The sequence below is a fragment of the Rhinoraja longicauda genome, chromosome 10, assembly GCF_053455715.1.
Source record: "Rhinoraja longicauda isolate Sanriku21f chromosome 10, sRhiLon1.1, whole genome shotgun sequence".
NCBI lineage: Eukaryota > Metazoa > Chordata > Chondrichthyes > Rajiformes > Arhynchobatidae > Rhinoraja > Rhinoraja longicauda.
The window spans coordinates 26,121,811-26,143,810 of NC_135962.1; the positions used below are offsets into that span (position 1 = coordinate 26,121,811).

A 22,000-nucleotide genomic window follows, 5' to 3' on the forward strand; every position below is an offset into this window, starting at 1 on the left:
AGTTCGAAGATGACTCAAATCAGAAATGACTACTGCACACTAGAATATTCACTAGTCCAACTTTGGTACAACCGTCATAACTAACCACCAACCAAAATATATCTACAACTCATCATCAAAATATTGAAATAGGAGTTTTGAATCTTACTTTGCATTTGTCCCAATCCAGTATATTATTCCATTTTCATCAAAATTATGTTGGTGTCGGAAAATGAATGTTTGTCCTTCACGCAATTTACGTACAAATACAAAAGTCGACCTGTCAAAGTCGTACCACTGCTTTGCCACCTGAACCACAAAAAGCTACAATTTGTAACATGCTCAAATATCACTCAATCTTCAATAAATTTATGATATTTAAAATGTTCATTGTTGGAAATGTTTCATCACATTGTTTACCATTTTAAGAAGATACTGCTCTAAGGATTCAACTGTAGCCAAAGGTTCCATTTTGAGCATTCTTCCAGTTCTATCTATCAAAGATGTTTCCCCGGGAGCTCGTTCTAACCTAAACCTCAGCCTTCTTGTAAGTATCTTGAAAGGAGGAAAAACACTGTAAATAGATTGGTAACATTTCATCTGAATCTCAGTTATCTACAATAACTTTTAAAATTATATTTAAAGTACAAGATTTAGTTTTACAATAATCACCAAGACAAATGTGAGGTGACAGACAATTGGGAAAGAGCTGAGTGGGGAAATCAACTTTCAAATGGTTACACGCTGCTTTAACTTCTTCATTATGTTTTTATCAAGCTACTTTACATTAAGAACATGTCCTGCAACATAGGACTGGATGTACAGGTTTGCACAGAATAAAGGTAACAAAATAATTTCTCAGTATTACAAATAGAGCTGAACAATGTCACTATATAAAAAGTAAAAATATACAGAACAATAGATAGCAAATTATTACATCTACCAAATAACGAAATGAGCTCATAACCGCAGAAAAAGATCAAACCATAAACAACAAACAATAGTCTTCATACCTGCAAATTATATGAACCAGGGGTATCATACAAATGAAGAGGAAGCCTCTCAATTGATTCCAATACTGCTATCAGCTTTCGAACCAGAGCAACAGCTGGACGACTGTGAAGAAATACATCTGTTAAAAAGCTGAAAATGTGAAAAAATAAAATTTTAAATGCAAGAAAACATGACATACCTTTCTTCATCTTCATTTTCACAGAATGCAGTTTTGAAGACATTTATTCGTTCAATTAGTTGGCTACAATCTTGTTTCACATCCAAATCCATGTTCTACATCGCAGGAGAAAATCAGTTAATATTCCAAATGTCACAGGTCAGAAAAGAAACAAGTACTCTTTTGCAAAATCATACTAACATTATTGAGGACAGTAAGTAGTGCTTGCACTAAACCACTGCTGCACATCTCATACGGTGAAATTGTGTTTTCATCCTTCAATAGTACAATCAAATTCTCCAGAGCTGTTTTCATCAAATCTCTCCATGTCGCCTCTCCATCCACACCCTGCAACATAAAGCAGTACTTTTTTGAAAGAGTAAGCAATGCAACCAACAACTGGAACATATAATTCTATAATCACCACTAAATGAACACCATTTAGGAAGTATCATCTCGAGTATCAATGACTTCCAAGATTTCGATTTTTCACAGATTCAATCTCCCCACAGTTATAAAAGATACAGAAAATTCCTGTGAAAAACTTACAGATAGAGATTGAGAGCTGAAATAAACTTCAAAATTGACAGAAGCATCTGATGTTTGTGGCACTGGTTACTGATTGATTGAGTCACAGAGAGAGGTGTGTGCATGCATCTCTATCCATGTGTGAGGAGTGCAAAAGCCAGCATGCTACTCCAGCCATTGAATATTGCAGCAGCTTAGTTCACTATATAAGTAACAACTCTGTAAACGTATTTACTGAAAGAAGCACAAGGCCACAGAACACATGGGTGCAATGAAGTTGACCAAAAGAGAAATATTGCATGCACTTGCTGTGCTGCCGCAGAAGCATACAGCAGAGAGCAGGTAACCACTGCCCACTTACTATGCAGTCGAGTTCTAGTTGAGTTCTGATCAACAGTCTCTGACTTGAAACATTGGCTCTGTTTCTCTTCTCACAAATGTGGCCTAACCTGCTGAGCATTACCCGCATTTTCTATTTCAGCAGTTAACTATGCCAAGGTAGTAACTTAACATGGCCTAGCTATACTTTCTAAATGGGCAACAATTCACAGAGCATCACCACCTCTATGGACTTCAGGCACCATAACTTCATTTAAAAATAAAACTTCATAAATACCCTTGCAAGCTTTTGGTTTACTTTTTAAGTTCTCGCACAGTAACCAATCCAGCTGTTGCTACACAAAAGTTTACCTTGTTGCAATCAGTGGTCAATCCCACATTCATCAAATGCGATTTCATTCATCTCTGATGTAAATGTCAAGTTTATTGTCCCATATACAAGTTTGGTGACATGCAAGTACAATGAAAATACTGCTTGTAGTATGATCACAGTGCATATACTCAGGCATGACAAAAAATAAATTAAATGTAAGTTACACAAATTCTACAAGATAGTGAAAGCGAAAAGGACAAAGAAATAGACGTTAAAAAAAGACAACGCAAAACTAATTAGAAAACAAGTCCATGGTAGTGCAGAAAGCAATTAGTAGCGATCCGTTGCCAAGGCAGGATTAGGGCAGTGCAGGTCGATTCAAGAACCTGATAGATGCAGTGCTTCAGAGAAAGGCGGCAATAACATGGATTGGAGGTGGAAAAGCCCACGTCGTTAAATTCAGGTTCCTCATCCTATGACCTCCCACATCACCTCCTTTTGCACGGAACAGTTAACATAGCTCCTCAATGTTCCATTTCACAGACACACATGTTTTTTTTATACCTACCTGTCTGTTAGCATGAAGCTCCCAAGCAGACTCCAGCTGCGTAGCAATGTTTCGCAGTGTGACCACCACTCCTCGAGGCATACTTTCCACAGCCTTAAAATGATCATCATACAAGTCTCTGGCCATGGTTCGGACCTGCAAATAAAACTATTTTATGTTTTTGGAGAAAGTAATTGTAGTTCCACACTCTGAATAACTTGATCTCAATTGTTAATGACTGCAACATTTGTTAAGCCAACTGGGCTTTGGATACCCATTCTTGTTGGATCTGCTCTAAGTTTACCCATAGAAGTAAAGAATTTCTGTAGTGCACTATGACGAGACCTTGCACTTCATTTTTTTTTAAAATGGGTTCTGCCTCCCATAAGACATCTGTTAGATTAGGAGAGAAAATCATAAAATAGTTCCAAAAAATTATAACTACGCAAAAGTTTCTATTATCTAGTGCAGCAATTTTAATTGCATGGAGACAACATGTTGGAGAATCTATTTATCAGGCAGCCAAAGGAGAAACTCATGAAATTTAGTGGATTCATTACTGAAAATATTTTGTAATGGGTACTATTTCTAATAACACTTATGCTGTATCAAATTGTAGAGTTTTTTTTTTTTCTTTCAACTGTGCCGCAAAATGTATTCAAAAAAAGGAAAGCCAAGTAGCGTATATTGAAAATAAGCTTCTTACAACACCCTGAAAAATTCAATAGCATTAAATGTTTTGAGTCCACTCTCAAAATACAATGTTTTGAAAAAATTCTCATGAGAAATGTATTAAGTAGACACCGGTGAAGAAAAGGTTTCATGGAGCTTTCACGTTCTCCAATATGCTCAGATAAGATAATCAATGTAAGCAAAAAGATTGGCTCACATTTGTCAACCTAGTGGGGGAAGGTGCCTTAAGGAATAATATAAAAATAAAAACAAATGGTTCTCCATTACTAGATTCTTCTAACCAATTTCATTATCCCACAAGGAAAACCAAAGAGTCAACCTGCATAATTCTAAAGACCATTGAAAAAAAGGAGAATAAAATGTTGAAGTATCTCAGCGGATCAGGCAGCATCTCTCGCCAACATGAATAGGCAACCCTTCGGGTCGAGACACTTCTTCAGACTCCTTAGAGAGGGGGAGCAGTGAGCTAGGGTCTCAAAGAACTCCCTTTAAAGGAGTAAAACTCCTTCAAGTAGGCATCCTTGTGGAGATTTCACTGTTAAAATGTAGAAAATCCATCAATTGTGCTGGCTGAATAACATTCCCAGTGTGGGCCCATTCATTCCACAATAAACTAGTTTTGACCTTACTGTGTGCTGCAATGCCCTCATGTCAGGCACACTGCAGACCCAGTTTCCAATCCTCAATTGCAATAAGCGAACAGGCAAACATTGTGATAATTCTACAATTCAACTTCCCTCAATGGCTCCCTCCTTCAAAACCCTTTGAGTTTTTCTTCCTTTTCCCTTAAAGGGGACCCTTAAATGATCAGCAGGGTAATAGGACAATAAAATACTCAGTCATTCAATCAAGATTCAGTCGATTATGCTATTGAAGAGCAATTCCTAAACACTTGTAATATGAAGGAGGTCAGTACCTCAATCCTACACAAATGGAGTTATTGTAGCAAGAACAAATGAACTTGTGGGCAAGTTCAGACCATGTCTCATTATCAGCAGGTACCAATGTAAACTTGGTGGCCTTCAAGTTCTTGATCTTGCGACAGCAATAGTTCTTTTTCATTATCAGCATAACCATAAGCAGATTGGAAGTATTTCACATTATGCACAAAGTGCTTCAATCCTCATTCTTCAACAATCTGGACTTTGGGCCTCTGCATATTTGCTTTATTATCCAAGGCTTAACATCAAGAGGCTAAGAGCTGATTATAAACTATTACTACCTTTGATGTTAACACGTAGATATAATCTATTCTATTAGAAAAGTATTAAACTCCTTGAGAATAACTCACTTTTTGCTTAGTTTTCTCTAGTTTTGATTTCAGCTTTCTTCCTCTTTTGCCAGTCCAGCCAGCAACAAATTCTGATCCTGCAATCCAAGAAACTGATTAAATCCAAAATATGCTTGCTTCAGGAAAAAATATTTTGTGAACGCAATGACTTGAAATGGTACCCCCAAAAAAGAGTTTAAGTGCACCCTTACCAAGCGATGTCTCTGCAGTAAATGAATGTTTTGTCCCCCGATTTGACTCGAACACAAATCCAGGCAGATCCTCTTTCAATATAGTGGCCTGTTGACCATCAGAATTGTGAATTGCAATTTCCCCTTCTTTCAAACAAGTAAGAGACCAGTTGCCTACTGTAAGCTTTGTTTGCCCCGGTGCAGTGAGAATTGGTTGGCTACTGGTAGCTGGTTTGACTTGACTTCTCGCTCGCTGCAACTTTTCCAGGAACTCACTTCTGCTTTCTATCAATATAGAGACAAAATTAATTTATATTTAATAGTGTATTTCAGTTACAAACAAAAAACTGCATTATTATTTTAGAACAAGTCTGGTAAGCAAAACCAAACTATTATTCCAAAGCATTCTTCCAGCAGAGACAACCCTACATACAATTATGTTTTCCACTGGCACTAGGCTCAAGGTGGGCAAACCATTTGGAGCATTTTCAGGATTTAAAAAAAATACATCGCAAAATAATTTTGTTTTAATCAATCAAGCCAAGTTAAAACACTTCAATAATTTGCTCAAGGTTCTTTAAATACTCTTCGAAAGAATGGAAAGATATCCTTACATCCAAAATTATTTGCAATTGCAGGGGTTAGAGATCTATAAAATCATGATGAGCAGAGATAAGATAGATTGTCACAATCTTTTTTTGTATGATAGTGTAGTCTAAAACTAGAGGACATAGGTTTAAGGTGAGAGGAAAAAGATTTATAGGAGATCCGATGGGCAACTTTTTCCACGCAGAGGATGGTGGATTGATGGAACAAGCTGGCAGTAGAAATGATAGAGGCAGATACAATTACAACATTTAAAACATTACAACATTTAGGCTAATGGAATGTTGGCCTCCATAACAAGAGGATTTCAGTATGAGTAAAGAAGTACTTCTACAGTTGTATTGGGGCCCTGGTAAGACAACATCTGGAGTATTGTGTACAGTTTTGGTCTCCTAATTTGAGGAAGGACATCCTTGTAATTGAGGCAGTGCAGCGTAGGTTCACGAGATTGATCCCTGGGATGGCGGGACTGACATATGAGGAAAGATTGAAAAGACTGGGCTTGTATTCACTGGAGTTTAGAAGGATGAGAGAGGATCTTATAGAAACATATAAAATTATAAAAGGACTGGACAAGCTAGATGCAGGAAAAATGTTCCCAATGTTGGGCAAGTCCAAAACCAGGGCTCACAGTCTTAGAATAAAGGGGAGGCCATTTAAAACTGAGGTGAGAAGAAACTTTTTCGCCCAGAGAGTTGTGAATTTGTGGAATTCTCTGCCAGAGGGCAGTGGAGGCCAAATCACTGGATGGATTTAAGAGAGAGTTAGATAGAGCTCTAGGGGGCAGTGGAATCAAGGGGTATGGGGAGAAGGCAGGCACAGGTTATTGATTGGGGACGGTCAGCCATGATCATAATGAATGGCGTTGCTGGCTCGAAGGGCCGAATGGCCTCCTCCTGCACCTATTTTCTATGTTTCTATATTTATGGGTGGCAGCGGTAGAGTTGCTGCCTTACAGCGCCGGAGACCAGAGTTTAATCCTGTCTGTACGGAGTTTGTACGTTCTACCCGTGACCGCGTGGGTTTTCTCCGAGATCTTCGGTTTACTCCAACACTTCAAAGACATACAGGTTTGTAGGTAAATTCGCTTGGTAAACGTAAAACTTGCCCCTAGTGTGTGTAGGATAGTATTAATATGCGGGGATCACTGGTGGCCGCGAACCCGATGGGCCTAAGGGCATGTTTCCGCGCTGTATCTCTAAACTAAACTAAAAAGACATTTGAATAGGTAGATGAATAGGAAATATTTGGAGGGATATGGGCCAAATGCAGGCATATGGGACGAGCTCAGGAAGACACAGTGGTCGGCATGGATGAGTTGGGCCGAAGGACCTGTCACTGTACTGCATGATGCTATGACTTTCAAGTTCAGGACTTCAACCAGACACTATCCCACAGAAGGGGGAAGAAAATAAAATTCACATCTTGCTGCAAAGAATGAAGGCTTTTGGACTGCATATACAGTGCATTCAGAAAGTATTCAGACCCCTTCACTTTTTCCACATTTCGCTACGTTACAGCCTTGTTTTAAAAGGGATTAATTTTTTTAAATCAATCTACACACAATACCCCATAATAAAAAAAGTGAAAACCTGTGTTTAGAAATTTTTGCAAAGTAATTAAAAATAAATAACTGAAATATCACATTTACATAAGCATTCAGACCCTTTACACAGTACTTCGTTGAGGCACCTTTGGCAGCATTAGCAGCCTCAAGTCTTCTTGGGTATGATACTACGAGCTTGGCACACCTGTATTTGGGTAATTTCTCCCATTTTTCTCTGCAGATTCTCTCAAGCTCTGTCAGGTTGGATGGGGAGCGTCGATGCACAGCTATTTTCAGGTCCCTCCAGAGATGTTCGATCGGGTTCAAGTCCAGGCTCTGGCTGGGCCACTCAAGGACATTCACAGACTTGTCACGAAGCTACTCCTGCGTTGTCTTAGCTGTGTGCTTAGGGTCGTTGTCCTGTTGGAAGGTGAACCTCTGCCCCAGTAGGAGGTCCAGAATGCTTTGGAGCAGGTTTTCATCAAGGATCCCTCTGTACTTTGCTCCGTTCATCTTTCTCTCGATCCCGACTAGTCTCCCAGTTCCTGCCGCTGTAAAACATCCGCACAGTATGATGCTGCCACCACCATGCTTCACCGTAGGTATTGTATTGGCCAGGTGATGAGCGGTGCTACTTGACATTCAGGCCAAAGAGTTCAATCTTGGTTTCATCAGACCAGAGAATACTGTTTCTCATGGTCTGAGAGTCCTTTAGGTGCCTTTTGGCAAACTCCAAGCGGGCTGTCATGTGCCTTTTACTGGCCTCCGCCTGGCCACTCTACCATAAAGGCCTGATTGGTGGAGTGCTGCAGATATAGTTGTCCTTCTGGAAGTTTCTCCCATCTCCACAGAGGAACTCTGGAGCTGTCAGTGACCATCGGGTTCTTGGTCACCTCCCTGACCAAGGCCCTTCTCCCCTGATTGTTCAGTTTGGCCGGGTGGTTCCAAAGTTCTTCCATTTAAGAATGACGGAGGCCACTGTGCTCTTCGGGACCTGCAATGCTGCAGAAATTGTTCTATACCCTTCCCCAGATCTGTGCCTCGACACAATCCTGTCTCGGAGGTCTACGGACAATTCCTTTGTCTTCATGGCTTGGTTTTTGCACTCACATGCACTGTCAACTGTGGGTCCTTATATAGACATGTGAGTGCCTTTCCAAATCATGTCCGATCAATTTAATTTACCACTGGTGGACTCCAATCAAGTTGTAGAAACATCTCAAGGATAATCAATGGAACAGGATGAACATAAGCTCAATTTTGCGTGTCACAGCAAAGGGTCTGAATACTTATGTAAATGTGATATTTCAGTTATTTCTTTTTAATTCCTTTGCAAAAATTTCTAAACACCTGTTTTTGCTTTTTAATTTTGGGTATTGTGTGTAGATTGATGATAAAAAAATGAATTTAATCCATTTTAAAATAAGGCTGTAATGTAGCAAAATGTGGAAAAGTGACAGGATCTGAATACTTTCTGAATGCACTGTACACACAAACAGTATCAACGCTTCTTAGGGAGTCAATGATATGCTAGGATACCCTTCGAATAACAATAATAATCCTTTCACATTTTCCCACATTTAAACGTAAACATTTAGCATTTCTATGACATGGGCCTCAAGCAAGAATAATTCCATATAAGCGCTTCTCCAACAGCCAGTCTTTTTAGAAACATAGAAGAGGTGCAGGAGGAGGCCACTTGGCCCTTCGAGCAAGCATTGTGATCATGGCTGATCATCTACAATCAGTAACCTGCGCCTGCCTTCTCCCCATATCCCTTGATTCCACTAGCCCCTAGAGCTCGATCTAACTCTCTTTTAAATTCATCCAGTGAATTGGCCTCCACTGCCTTCTGTGGCAGAGAATTCCACAAATTCACAACTCTCTGGGTCAAAATGTTTCTTTGCACCTCAGTTTTAAATGGCCTCCCCTTTACTCTTAGACTGCAGCCCCTGGTTCTGGACTCCCCCAACATTGGGAACATTTTTTCTGCATCTAGCTTGTCCATTCCTTTTTCTTTCTTCCTCAATCCTACAAACAGTTTGGTCAAAAAAACCAACACACACTTCCCATGCCAAAATCAACAGCAGAGACAGGGGCTGATTTATGGTTTACTTAACCTACATGGATCAGCACAATACCATTTGATGCACCTGCACATTTCAAAATGTATTGATTAAACATACATTACCTGAGCTGTCTGAACCACCTTCTGGGCTTCCACTCGAATACATCGTAGCTAATTTCCCATCCAAGATGAATCGAAACCATCCATTACTACCATTCGACAACTCTAAGGCAGCTGCATCACTCCAGATGTATAAACAGTCCCTTCCCCTGATGATAGACCAATCCCTCCAATGGTATGGCCTGCCCTGCTGCATTTCTTTGGCATCTTCTTGAGGCTCATCATCCTGAATAGAAAACAGTTAGTTAAAACAACACGACAGACCTCCTGCCCTGAGACCACCTCCACCATGGAACCAGGTGGCAAAATTCCACTGCAAGCCCAGATCTCAGCTCATTCATAAAGTCCAACACGGCAGAATGCAATACTGTGCTTCTCCGTGCCCAAGAGGCCTGAGAGGAAGACTCATGAAAAGTCACAAGTACTAAAAGGTAGAAGTTCTAGACATTTGAACACTTGCACCCAAAATTATCACTCAGATGTTTTTGAAAATTAAACACTAGACCAAAAATAGTGCCTCATACATAAACATGAATAATTAAAGACAATTAAACAAATTTAACTCAAATAGATAGGGTGGACAGTCAGAAACCTTTTCCTCCAGGGTGGAAATGTCCAACACTAGGGGGCATAGGGGGGCAAGATTTTGGAGATATGCGGGGCAAAATTTTTCGTTTTACACAGACAGTGGTGGGGGCCTGTAACACATTGCCAGTGATGGGGGAGGCAGATACGATGCTGGTAATTAAGAGGCTTTTAGATGGCACATGGAAAAGTAGGGAATAGAGGGATATGGATCATGTACAGGCAGATCTCCCATTCACTTGAATGGGGTTGCTGTATTTACATTGTTTGAACTTAATACAAGTTCTCAAGAGTTTGAGAAATCTGTAGTTGATGAATCAGTTCATTAGCACAGGTTTCCCTCAGCTGCCATCCTGTTAATGGCCACGCTACACCTTCCTTTTGGGTAGTGCCCTGAAACAGGTTTTATCTGCTGACAAATCAGGGGAGACCTCTGCAAATAATCAGTCCTTTATCAGTCCTGCTACACAAATAGCAGCCCCACTGAATATTCATTTCATTGCATCCAGTCATTTTGTTCTTTAAACAGCCCTTGATATAAACAAACTGTCAAATTGCCCATTCAGTTACCACATGCCACATTTTAAATATGTTTGTCTACTCTTTTTCTTTTGGTCTAAAACCAAGCTTTATTATATTGTCCTAGAGTTATGACATTGTTCACATCTTTATCATTCATTGCTGGGCTTTCAATTACCCAATGCCAATGAAAGTAAGGCAAGAATGCACAAGAGACTGTAGATGCTGGAATCTGTAGCAAAAGAAGAGGAGCTGCTGGAAGAACTCAGCAGGTCAGCCATCATCTGTTCAGGGAAATGGATAGTTGACCTTTCAGGTCAAGACCCTTCATCGTGAAAAATAAGGCAAACCAACCTCCCTGTAATCACCAACCAAACAGTGGACCCAACCTCCCATCTGCCATCGAACTATCTTTAATTGGACAATACCTTACACTAAATCTTATACCCTTTATCCTGTTTCTGTACACTGTGGCCAGCTCGATTGTAATCATGTATAGTCTTTCTGCTGACTGGCTAGCACACAACAAAGCGCTTTTCACTGTATCTCGGTACGTGGGACAATAATGGACAAAACTATATGACTTTTTAATATCAAGTCAAAAAGTTTAGTTGACTGTAGTCAATTAGATGTTTCCTCATCTTGCTCAATATCAAAACTTGCCAATGGAGTTTTCAAGTTTATCCAATATTGTTTTTGAATTTCCAAATTAGAAAATAAGTCACCCTACTGAGGGATGCTGAATGTGCAGGTTGAGTGGATTTTTTCAAATCTACCTCAAGGCCAAACAATGAATTCCACTACATTTTAAAAAAATAGCCTCTTCATCTACAGCACTATTCCTACTCCAGATGGAAAGTGTCCCATTGAGATGGAAAATCTCAAAGTACAGCAATATAAAAAGATGTGTGGTATTAAAGATATTATTTATCTGCAGAGAACATATATATTTACACGTTGTATAGTGGAGTGAATTGAAGGCTTCAATTCCTATTTCAATATGTACGGGGCTATGCAAGTTATAACCATAGCACTGTGGGGGTGGATCGTTTCATTTGTAACTTTTATGGAATTAAGCAACTTTCGATCAACCTCTAGCCAAATAATGAACACCCACTACAAATTTCATGCCCTTGAAATGATATTTATGGTTGTCCAAGACAGACATTACTTACATGCAGAAGCAAAGAACTGCAGATGTTGGTTTATACCAAAGATAGATGCAAAATGCTGGAGTAACTCAGCAGATCTGGCAGCATGATGCACTGTCTATCTTACATTACTTACATACATTTCAACTGTTTGTTCAGAATTGTTAAACTGCAATTGTAAGCTGATTTTCTGTATGAAAATCTTTCAAATAAAATAAAGATCACCTTATCAGGCTTGCAATCCTCTTCATTTTCATCATCTGAAGATGGCCCTGCCAAGGTGGACACTTTATTGATTACTCCAAGCCTTGCAAGTTGATCCAGAAAGAGGTCACCTCCTTTGTCTACAAGATCTCTAATGATCTGCAGAGCTAGCAAATGGCCGTCATCATCATCCTATAACACAAGCATCACACTGCTGTATCATGAATGAAGCTTTGTTGTCAAGCGCTCAATTTATATTTCATATGTATATTGTTCAATGCAGACATGACAAAAAATCACCAACTATTCAGCTGGTGAAGATAAATGCTCCACTTCAACAACCTAAAGACTTAAAAACTGGAAGACTATCACAACTAAAGGAAGATTTGATGCATTAAATTTTAGCGCCTCATGTGATCAGTTTTAATGTTCCTCGGTAATAATTTAATTCAACTACTTGGGTTACATTTAAATGGTACATTTAACCTGAAATGGGTGAGAAGACATCCAATAATTTGGACATTTAATCTTTATTTTGGATAGGAAAGGTTTAAGGGATCTGGACCAAACGTGGGGAGATGGGACGAGCGTAGATAGGGCACCTAGGTCAGCATACGCAAATTGGGCCGAAGGGCCTGTTTCCGTGTTGTATGATTGACTTTATGACTCAATGACAATCTCATGTTATCGAACCCCCAAATGTTCAATTTGGAGACAGCATTTTACTTTTATTAGAAGACAGTCTAACCTCTTGATCTAGGACTGTGGCTGTAATTTCCACCAGCACTGTGGGCAAATTATGGCCAGCGTCAGAATCACACACTTCCTTCAGAAGCGCCTCAGAACAATAATGTACCATCTTTCGAACAAGAGCGAGACTTGCTTTCCTAAAAATATAAAGAGGAAAATGAACATTGATGACTAAAATAAAACGGTAACAAGCTAAATAATTGACAAAAGTCAACTAAAATTATACCTATTTCAAAGTACTAATGGCAATCATGAAAATGTTTCTCACAAATTATAATGCATTGTTTAATGTATTCTAAGTGAAGTCTCCTCTGATCAAACTTTCCATATAAACATAGCACAAAAAGTAAGGATATTTGTGTTTGATAGATTATATCTTTGTTGTAACAATGCTTCTTGGCAATAAATCTTATACCGTTGGAAAGCCTGTTTATTTCCCTTTTAAATGGTGCCACATTTGTAAGGAACATGCATTTGTGGGATGAGCAGCAGAGCTGAGTATGTGGGTTGCGCCCATGAAAAATCTGCCAAATCTTCTCTGCCAATGCCAAACAGCTTATTCTGCCATTGACTCTTGTTCGGTGTTGTTTGGTGGATTGGATGATTGAAGTCTGAAGAAACAAGACATATTGGCAATTTAACAATTTATTCATTTAATAAACAGGAGCCACAGTAGCGTGTGGAAGAACCATACACAACCATAACAGCCTGGCACCTCCTCCTCATGCTGGTCACCAGCCTGGTCACACACTGTTGTGGGATGGCATCCCATTCTTGTCAGCACCTGGGGGTACCAGAAGCTCAAAACAAGAGTCAATAGCAACAGCAGAATAAGCTGTTTGGCATTGGCAGAGAAGATTTGGCAAATTTTTCATTGGCGCAACCCATATACTCAGCTCTGCTGCTCATCCCACAAATGCATGTTCCTTACAAATGTGGCACCATTTAAAAGGGAAATAAACAGGCTTTCCAACGGTATAAGATTTATTGCCAAGAAGCATTGTTACAACAAAGAAATAATCTACCAAACACAAATTTCCTTACTTTTTGTGCTATGTTTATTTAAAAAGTGCTGGAGTAATGCAGTGGGTCAGACCTATGGAGAACATGGATAGATGACGTTTCAGGTCGGGTTACCTATCCATGTTCTCCATAGATGCTGCCTGACCCAATGTGTTACTCCAACACTTTGTAACTTATTTTGTAAATTAGCATCTGCAGTTCCTAGTTTCTAAACATATATATATTCCTGTTTATCATATCAAACCCCATTGTCAATAGCTTTTCTTAAAAATTGCAATATTTGTGAGCAGATAGCTGATCTTCACAAACAAGTTGCTTTTCTTCATGAAGAGAGAGATGTCACGTGAGAAAAGGTCTTTCCCCCTAATGGAGTATAGGCTGGATCCCACCACCCACCCACACCACTCTTCACAAAGAGAAGAATCCTGTTAGGAACATGCAAAGAGCAGACCTCAAGGAGTGAAGTGAGGCAGCAGGGAACCAGTGTTGAGGTTAGCCACCCAGCTGGATTGGGAAGCTGAAACATCGACAGAACAGGCTATGCCAGCCTTTGGCTGTGCTATTGTCGAACCAGTCCTTCGAGAGGTCATCCAAAATGCACATTCAGGCATCTCCTCTTTCCTCACAAGGCACCTTATATCTCTCCTTGCCAGAACTAGCCATTCCAAACGGCTCTTTCAATTCCTTTAGGCCAGCCTATTTAGGCCATGGGTTTCTCTTGGGTTATCATGGATATGTATAAATCAAAATAGAGCAGGCAGACTGCAACCACAGAGGAGACATTGATACATCATATGAATAGATCAAAACGTGCATTTAAAGTTCAGATCCAGATTCAATAACATCCGAATCTTGTAACAGTTGACATTTTTTTCTTGTTACAAGTATTTCTGAACATATTAGTTCTATTCACGTTGGAGAAACTATACATTTTATTATGCAAAGACAAATAACAAAGACAGATGAGGAAACACTTTTTCAGTCAGAGTTGTGAATCTGTGGAATTCACTGCCTCAGGAGGCAGTGGAGGCCAATTCTCTGAATGCATTCAAGAGAGAGCTAGATAGAGCTCTTAAGGATAGTGGAGTCAGGGGGTAGGGGAGAAGGCAGGAACGGGGTACTGATTGAGAATGATCAACCATGATCACATTGAATGGCTCGAAGGGCCGAATGGCCTCCTCCTGCACCTATTGTCTATAACACCAGTGGGGTAGGTATTGGCTTTGATGCAAACCTTGTCCCTCAGAAAGCCTGTTAATGGAGTGGTTCCAACAATACCACTTAGGTACCCATTGAAAGAATGTCATCTAAATTCTGAAGAAATCATCCTGTTAATTTTAGCACACTCTATGAACTTTGCAAGATTTCAGAGAAGCCTATATTCTGAGGCTGTCCAGGCAAAACTCATGACATCAACAGTGTTCCTTAAACTTCAACAAAAGCAACAAATGCAATACTTGTATGCTCCTACTTAATATGTATATTAAAACACTTTTAATTATTGCTGCTTTTTAGTTTATTCCCACCAATAGAAGCCATATTTTAAGAAACATATCCAATTTGAAAATATTCACCTGATGGATGGTAGCATAGTTTGTTGAAATGTCTGTGCAAAAACTGGCAACAATCTCTTCAAGTATAGTGGGGCCATTTCAGGGTCTCCTTTTGGTTCATTTCCATCTTCATCTTCTCTGTTAGCATCTTTTTTCTTCTTATCCTCTCCTTTATTTACAGGACACATCCAATCTCCTAAAACCAAAACAATTAAAATCCATTTTATGCACATTTCTTTCTATTACAAAGGTTTGTAGATGTTTCAATGGGTGAAACATTAATGTCTGCAAAAGAGAATGGCAAAAAGCAGCTCAAGTATCAAACACAATTTGCAAGAGAATGAAGTGCCTGGACCCAAAATATAATATTCCTTTTCTCCAGAGATGCTGCCTGACCCGCTGAGTCACTCCAGCATTTTGACAGCCTCTCTTGTCAATCCCTCTTATTCCTCTAAATTCCAATAACTACAACTCCTATGATAATATTGTGATCAAGTTGCCAAACTAACAGCTAGAATTCTAGGACATTGAATCACAAGATCAAATCCCACCACTCCAGCTATGGAATTTAAAAACAAGTAATTAGGTAAATCTGAAATTTTAAAATAAGCTAGTCTCCGTATTTTTAACCACGAAAGGAAGCTCTTTAATGCTCCAGAGAAAGATATGTGTCATTGGTATATATATATGGATGGGGAAAAAAGGTCATTTTGAAACCAACATTCCAGACTACTAAGGAGTTTCAGATCTGAGATTCCATCCCAAATATTAGCCTGAAGATTCCTACTTTCACACCTTACTTCTAGGAATGACAGCAACACAACTACAATACTGACTTTCACAGAAATAAAAGCTGAATATATAGTTACAGCATGTTGCTATTAGATAGCACCTGCAATGGCTTTCTCTTCCTATGACTGCCCCACTAACCATGATGTTCTCCCCAACCCCCACAGATTTATTGATGAGCTCCTCCTACTTCTCAACATCCACGCTTCTGACATCACATTCTACCTCTGCATCTTTCATGCCCCTTCATTTTACCTTCCGAATTACTTGCCCAACATCCTGTACCAGATAAGCAGCTTCCAATTAAATCATTTAACTAAACCCATTTCAGCTCCTCTGCTCCAAAATAGTCACCCATGCATTTGTTATCTGAAGGTACAAGCACTTTAGGCCAGCCTCCAGAGAAATATGGTCATCCAAACCATTGGTGCCCATCATCAAATGCAGCAAGTCAGATTTAGCATTCTGATGAAGGGTCTTCAACCCGAAAAATTAACTGGTTTCTCTTTCCATTGATGCTGCTTAACTGGCTAAGTTCTTCCAGTATTTCTGTTTACGTTTACATCCACCTTGTGCTAAATTATGTATACTGGCATCAATTAAACATTGACGCAATTTTTAAATTCTCATCGCCCCCATGGCCTCACCCCTGTTCATCTTTCTAATCTCTTCCAACTCAACAACTCCCATATTCATGATTTTTGCCTTAAACTAATCTCTTCACAAGCGTAGAACACATATTTGAACCCAAGGCCCCAAGCTCCTGAAATTTCTACTTAAATATCTCCTCCTTCATTTACCGCACACAGCTTCTTCTCCTCCTTCAGCGGTCGCTGCCTCCGACGGTCCCGTCTTCACAAAGATGGCGGCCGCTCTCCTCCTCCTCACGCTCCGCCATCTTGGCATGGGCCCAACGGGTCCACTTGGTTTAGTATATTATATTACTAGAACATCTTGTATGTATGTTTCCTAAGAGTGGGGGAGGGGGGGGGGGAGGATAAGGGAGAATGGAGTGGGTGAGTTGGGGGGGGGGAAGAGGGGGAGCCAGAGAGCCCCTAAGAGTGGAGTTGGGGGGAGGGGAAGGGGGGAGAGTGGGGGAGGAGAGGGTGCTATACCAATGCAGGAGAGCTTTGGGCCCATCGGGTCCATCCTGTTCTAGTCTCAAGATAAAAGTGTTGGCCACTTAGGACAAATGGAAAGCAAAATATTTTATATTCAGGGAACTGTATAAATCTTAATTATCTTTGCCAGGTGGCTGTTGATACACAATGAGCACATTTGAGAATGTGTTCTACAGAGTTTTGGACTGAAGGGATGCAAGTTCAAAGAAAGAAAATAGACTGAAGCAAAAGATCAGCCCTGACATTGGTGAAGGTCAGATATTATGGGAGGCATGCTCAAAAAATTGCATGGCTATTTCATCTTTGTGATGTAAATAAATAGTTTAAGCTCCAAATGAAGTTACATTTTTACACATCCAGAAACAGGGTCTTCAAGCACATTTTGTTTTCAATGCACTGAAAAGGCAGATTTGGCACCCAACCATCATTCCGATATCAGTCAGACATTAAAATTAAACATTTTACAGATCTTCAACTTGAAGAACAACTTTGTAACCAATTGTCATTCCAATCTCATACAGACATTAAAATCACATTTCAACATATTACAGCTCTTCAACATTTAGAACAACTATGTAACCAATTCTCTAAATATATCAGCGACTATTTTGAAGAGATTCCATATAATCTCTTCAAAATACGGCTGAAGACTTATTCATAGTAATTCAATTAAATCAAAAGCGCAAACATTGTATTATCTTAAACATACTAAAATCATCAATAAATTTATATTTTGATTTTGATCTGCTGAATAAAAATTCAAACCTGGAGACTGTAATATGGCCACAACCTCACTGTGACCTCTCTCTCGTGCTTTATCCAGAGGTGTTTTACCATCTTCGTCACGGAGATCAGGATTTGCACCATGCCTTAACAAAGTCTACGAAAAACAAAGAGCAAGCTGTTAACTTAAAGATATCATTAGTGAAAATCAGGTAATATGCAAATCATATTTGTTCAAATATTAATAATCATAAATACATAATAGTTGGTCTGATACCCTTGAATGAACATACCATTTGAGAGACCCATTAACAATTTTAAATATTCTCTTAATTTTTCATTAAAAAAAGCTCTTCATTTTTTATAATGTATCATCATTCACCGTTCACCTACATTCCACTGAGCTGGGACTTGATTTTCCAGTTGAATTATTCCTCGATTCTAACTCCCAGGTGGCAATGCTGCATTAAATTTCACCTTCCAACTGCGTGGCAAATCCCTCACCACATAAAAGCTCAATGGCTATTTAAACCTATTATTTTAACTATCCATTGAATTGTCATTTCAAAATATGATTGTCATTCTCAGCAAGAACAAATATATGTTGGGTACCTCTGATTAACCTTTCATTTTTAGTAACAGATTTTTTCCCTATTTGAAAAGGTTGTCAACAAATTGGTCCACAGTTCCTCAAATTATTTGAGCCCTTCATCAGAGTCATACGACGAAATGGGCACAACAATCGGTCAAATCTCGAAATATAAATTAATACGATAAGAGGCAATCTTCAATAATTGCCACATATCCCTCCAGTTTCTTTCTCCCAACTGCCCCCAAATTCTTTTGCTGGGAATCATCTGTCTTGGTGCCAGCAATGTTTATGAAACTCATCTCAGCTATTGCCCTACATGTGTGTAATTGTTAGTGTGATGTCGCAGCCATTTAATTGAACTCAAACCATTGCACACACAAGCATAACTCCAATGAGACACCACAAACAGCAATCAAGAGAAACTATGTTTAATTTTGACCATAAGCCATGCCCTTCCACGTTCAAATGTTATCCTTCATAAGAACATATGCACCTATAAATCAAGAAATATATCCAGATTGACTGCAATAACTTTGTATCACATTGCCCAATACCTAGTAATTAAACTCTTTTCCACAATAGTTAATTCAAAGAGAAGAATCGATCGAACCTTTGCAACTTGTGGTCTTCCAAAACAAGCTGCATAATGCAGCGATGAGGATCTCTGACCCCTGTTGACATCAGCACCTCTCTCACATAGAAATTCCACCTGAAAAGATCGTTTGATGAGACATTTCTGTTTTAAGTAACCATTAAATTTTCCAATCTATACTCGGTGCAAAATTTAATTTTTTGTTCTTAACGTTACTAATTTGACACCTGACTGAAAAGAATGGCAGGTGGCTTTTACTGTACTGAAGATCATTATTTTACGGCTCACATCAATATTTAAGTCTGAACAATGGACCAGCTCAAAAAAGTGGACGTATTTGCTTACCATTTCCTGAGTTCCAAAAGCTGAAGCCCAATTCAAAAGGGTTTGGCCCACGTCATCCATGAAGTTCACTTCAAAAGCTAATGCAACAAAATAAAAAATCAGACTGAGGGGAGGCACAGTTTAAGAAAATACATGTCGTTTTTCCACACACAAGCATTAACCTACCTCCAGTATCAATAGCATCTATCAGTGCATCGGTGTCTTTACTACGAATGCAATCAATAAGCTGACGATGAGAACGCTCTCCAGAACTGTCCAGCCTCCTTAGGCCAGGGATCCTGCCCGTGGAACCAGCACTAGACTTTGGCAAAGCTTTACGTCCTTCAAAAAGTAATACCAGAAGTAGATCCACCAGCCGCATAGTGTCGAGCACACACCTTTCATCACCCTGCAGTGCACTTTCTATCGAGTCAGGTAGTGCGGATCTTAATAAATCCTATGGGAAAAACATCTATTAACAATACAATGACGAAATCAAACAACAAATGTTAGAACAGGACGAATAGCATGATAACTTCATTATCTCTGGATTCCTGTAGTCAATGAATAGAGCCAACTGCTTTATTTGAACTACGAAAAATGAAATGGTATAAAACCAGAATAATTTTTAATGAGTTTGATTGCAGATATCCAATTCAGAAGTCAAACATTTTAATAGTTCTCATTTTAGTAAATTTATAACTAAGTGACCCAAAGTTGAATATGAATTGTGCTATCAGGGGAAGAGAGAGATAATCCATAGTTTAAATACAAATATAAAGTCCAAAATATTTTAAAGTTACAACATATGAAAATCTTTACAGGAATTAAGTATTGTCTACATTTTGATATCTACTATCTATAACATTCTTCAATTAAAATAATTATTTCCCCCAAAAAAGTAATATGCAAATCTTCAACTGTCCTTTGTTTTTCCTTTGCTACTGTAGAATCATGCCCAAGTAGGGAGTTAAAAGAGCTGAATCCTTACATGTGTCACAACAGGTGAGCCTCTGCAAAGTGTGGAAAGTAGACTAACAATTGTTGAGACTTGGTTACTAAGTTTAGAATCAGCTGCATTTGGAGTTGCTCCTGTGGATGTACGGCCAGGTTTGCAAGCAGATGAAGACCCTCCTGCCACTAAACCACCCGCTGCTGCCATACGAGAAAGTAGTTCTTCAGTCAATCCATGTTTTGCCAAAGGTGCAGGATCAACTCCACGACGGGTGAATCGATCCGCTAATGAAGCAAAACAACGCAGAGCCCCATCCGATACCTGAAATGAGAAAAGATGCATCCATTATCTGGATTAAATCTAAGCCGTGCAGAAGTAAAACTAATTTATTGTCACGTGCGAGGTGCAGTGAAAAGCTTTTTTGTTGTGCGCTATCTAGTCAGCTGAAAGACTATAGATGATTACAATCAACCGCAGTGTACAGATATAGCATAAACAAAATAACGTTTAGTGCAACATAAAGTGCAGAAAAGTCGGATAAAGATAGCAATCAAAAGATAATTCAGTTTTATTTTGCTGCTGAACATCTGAAACAACTATTGTTGAAGTGAACTGAAGGCTAAATGAATGTAATGTTAGTTTAAAAATGATCCTTCTTCCTCCCAATAAAAAAATGTAAATATCTCAACTTCAGACCAACACATATCTTTGGAAGATGTGAAAAGAACTTTGACATCACAAAAGCATATTTTGAAAAGGAAAATTAGGTAATAACTTAAGTTGTTAAAATAATTCCAGATAAGAAAATGTTATCAACTAGCCACTTGCGGTTGGTTCCTAGTTGTACTTACTTGTGGATCTTCGTGTTTCAATAAACTGGACAAAGACTCCACACACGTTTCAAGAGATGAATCCTGAGGCTCCATTTTCCCACAAAGTCTGGAAACTACAGCCATTGCAGAATGTAATGTGTCTTTATGCACAAGGTGACCACTATCCCGTATAAAGGTTAACACACAATTCAAGCCTCCTGCTTCAAATACTGCGCCTGATTCTCGAGTACAGATAAGTTCAAGTACCTGTAAAATTAGATCATATTTATTGTAATTTATCATTTTCTGAGATTAGCAACAAATAGAGCAGGGAAAAGAAAACTTATTTACAATATTGCAAGCTCATGGGTTTTCTACGGTTTCTTCCCACATTCCAAAGGCGTGCATGTTCGTAGGTTAAGTAGCTTCTATACATAGTCCCCATGTGTAGGATAGCTCTAATGTATGGGCAATCGCTGGTCAGCGTGGACTCAGTGGGCCAAAGGGGCTGTTTTCAAAGGGTATCTCTAAACTATATTCTGAACTAGTTCTGTCCCAAATTGTGATTTGCAAAGAGCACCAAGGTAGATAAGTCCTTAGGGTCTGGTACATCTATTCCAGGTTATTGAGTGAGGCCAGAGGCGAGATAGCTGAGGCCTTGACAAAGATCTTTGTATTCGTTCTAGCCACAGGCGAGGTCCCGAGAGACTGGCGAGTAGTCAATGTTGTTCCTTTGTTTAAGACGGGAAGTAGATATAATCTAGGAAATTATAGGGTGGAAGACCTCATCAGTGGTAGGGAAGCTGTGGGAGGAGACACTTAGTGGGAGGATTTACACACATTTGAAAGAGAATGCTAATTAGGGACAGTCTGCATAGTGTTGTGCAGGGCATGTCATGCCTTACGAAGAAGGGTCCCAACCCAAAATGTCTCCTA

The 22,000-nt window shown here is 39.2% G+C and overlaps 1 protein-coding gene across 9 annotated transcripts in view; it reads right to left on the bottom strand.

Annotated features, from left to right (window-relative positions):
* Positions 1 to 22,000, bottom strand: part of hectd1 (HECT domain containing 1) — a 77,042-nt gene that overhangs the window by 29,663 nt on the left and 25,379 nt on the right. For 5 of the 9 annotated variants that reach the window (XM_078406456.1, XM_078406452.1, XM_078406454.1 and 2 more), the window contains exons 4-21: positions 21,104 to 21,331; positions 20,289 to 20,573; positions 19,484 to 19,754; positions 19,319 to 19,395; positions 18,992 to 19,090; positions 17,832 to 17,946; positions 15,178 to 15,352; positions 12,579 to 12,717; positions 11,852 to 12,022; positions 9,375 to 9,597; positions 5,053 to 5,316; positions 4,862 to 4,938; positions 2,899 to 3,033; positions 1,352 to 1,498; positions 1,172 to 1,266; positions 993 to 1,095; positions 400 to 534; positions 149 to 288 (exon numbers count right to left, since the gene is read on the bottom strand). In XM_078406456.1, the coding sequence (XP_078262582.1) occupies positions 149 to 288; positions 400 to 534; positions 993 to 1,095; positions 1,172 to 1,266; positions 1,352 to 1,498; positions 2,899 to 3,033; positions 4,862 to 4,938; positions 5,053 to 5,316; positions 9,375 to 9,597; positions 11,852 to 12,022; positions 12,579 to 12,717; positions 15,178 to 15,352; positions 17,832 to 17,946; positions 18,992 to 19,090; positions 19,319 to 19,395; positions 19,484 to 19,754; positions 20,289 to 20,573; positions 21,104 to 21,331 (2,879 nt within the window). Of the gene's footprint in view, positions 1 to 148; positions 289 to 399; positions 535 to 992; positions 1,096 to 1,171; positions 1,267 to 1,351; positions 1,499 to 2,898; positions 3,046 to 4,861; positions 4,939 to 5,052; positions 5,317 to 9,374; positions 9,598 to 11,851; positions 12,023 to 12,578; positions 12,718 to 15,177; positions 15,353 to 17,831; positions 17,947 to 18,991; positions 19,091 to 19,318; positions 19,396 to 19,483; positions 19,755 to 20,288; positions 20,574 to 21,103; positions 21,332 to 22,000 lie in introns of all 9 variants that reach the window. The other 4 variants (XM_078406451.1, XM_078406453.1, XM_078406449.1 and 1 more) reach the window with 1 other exon arrangement.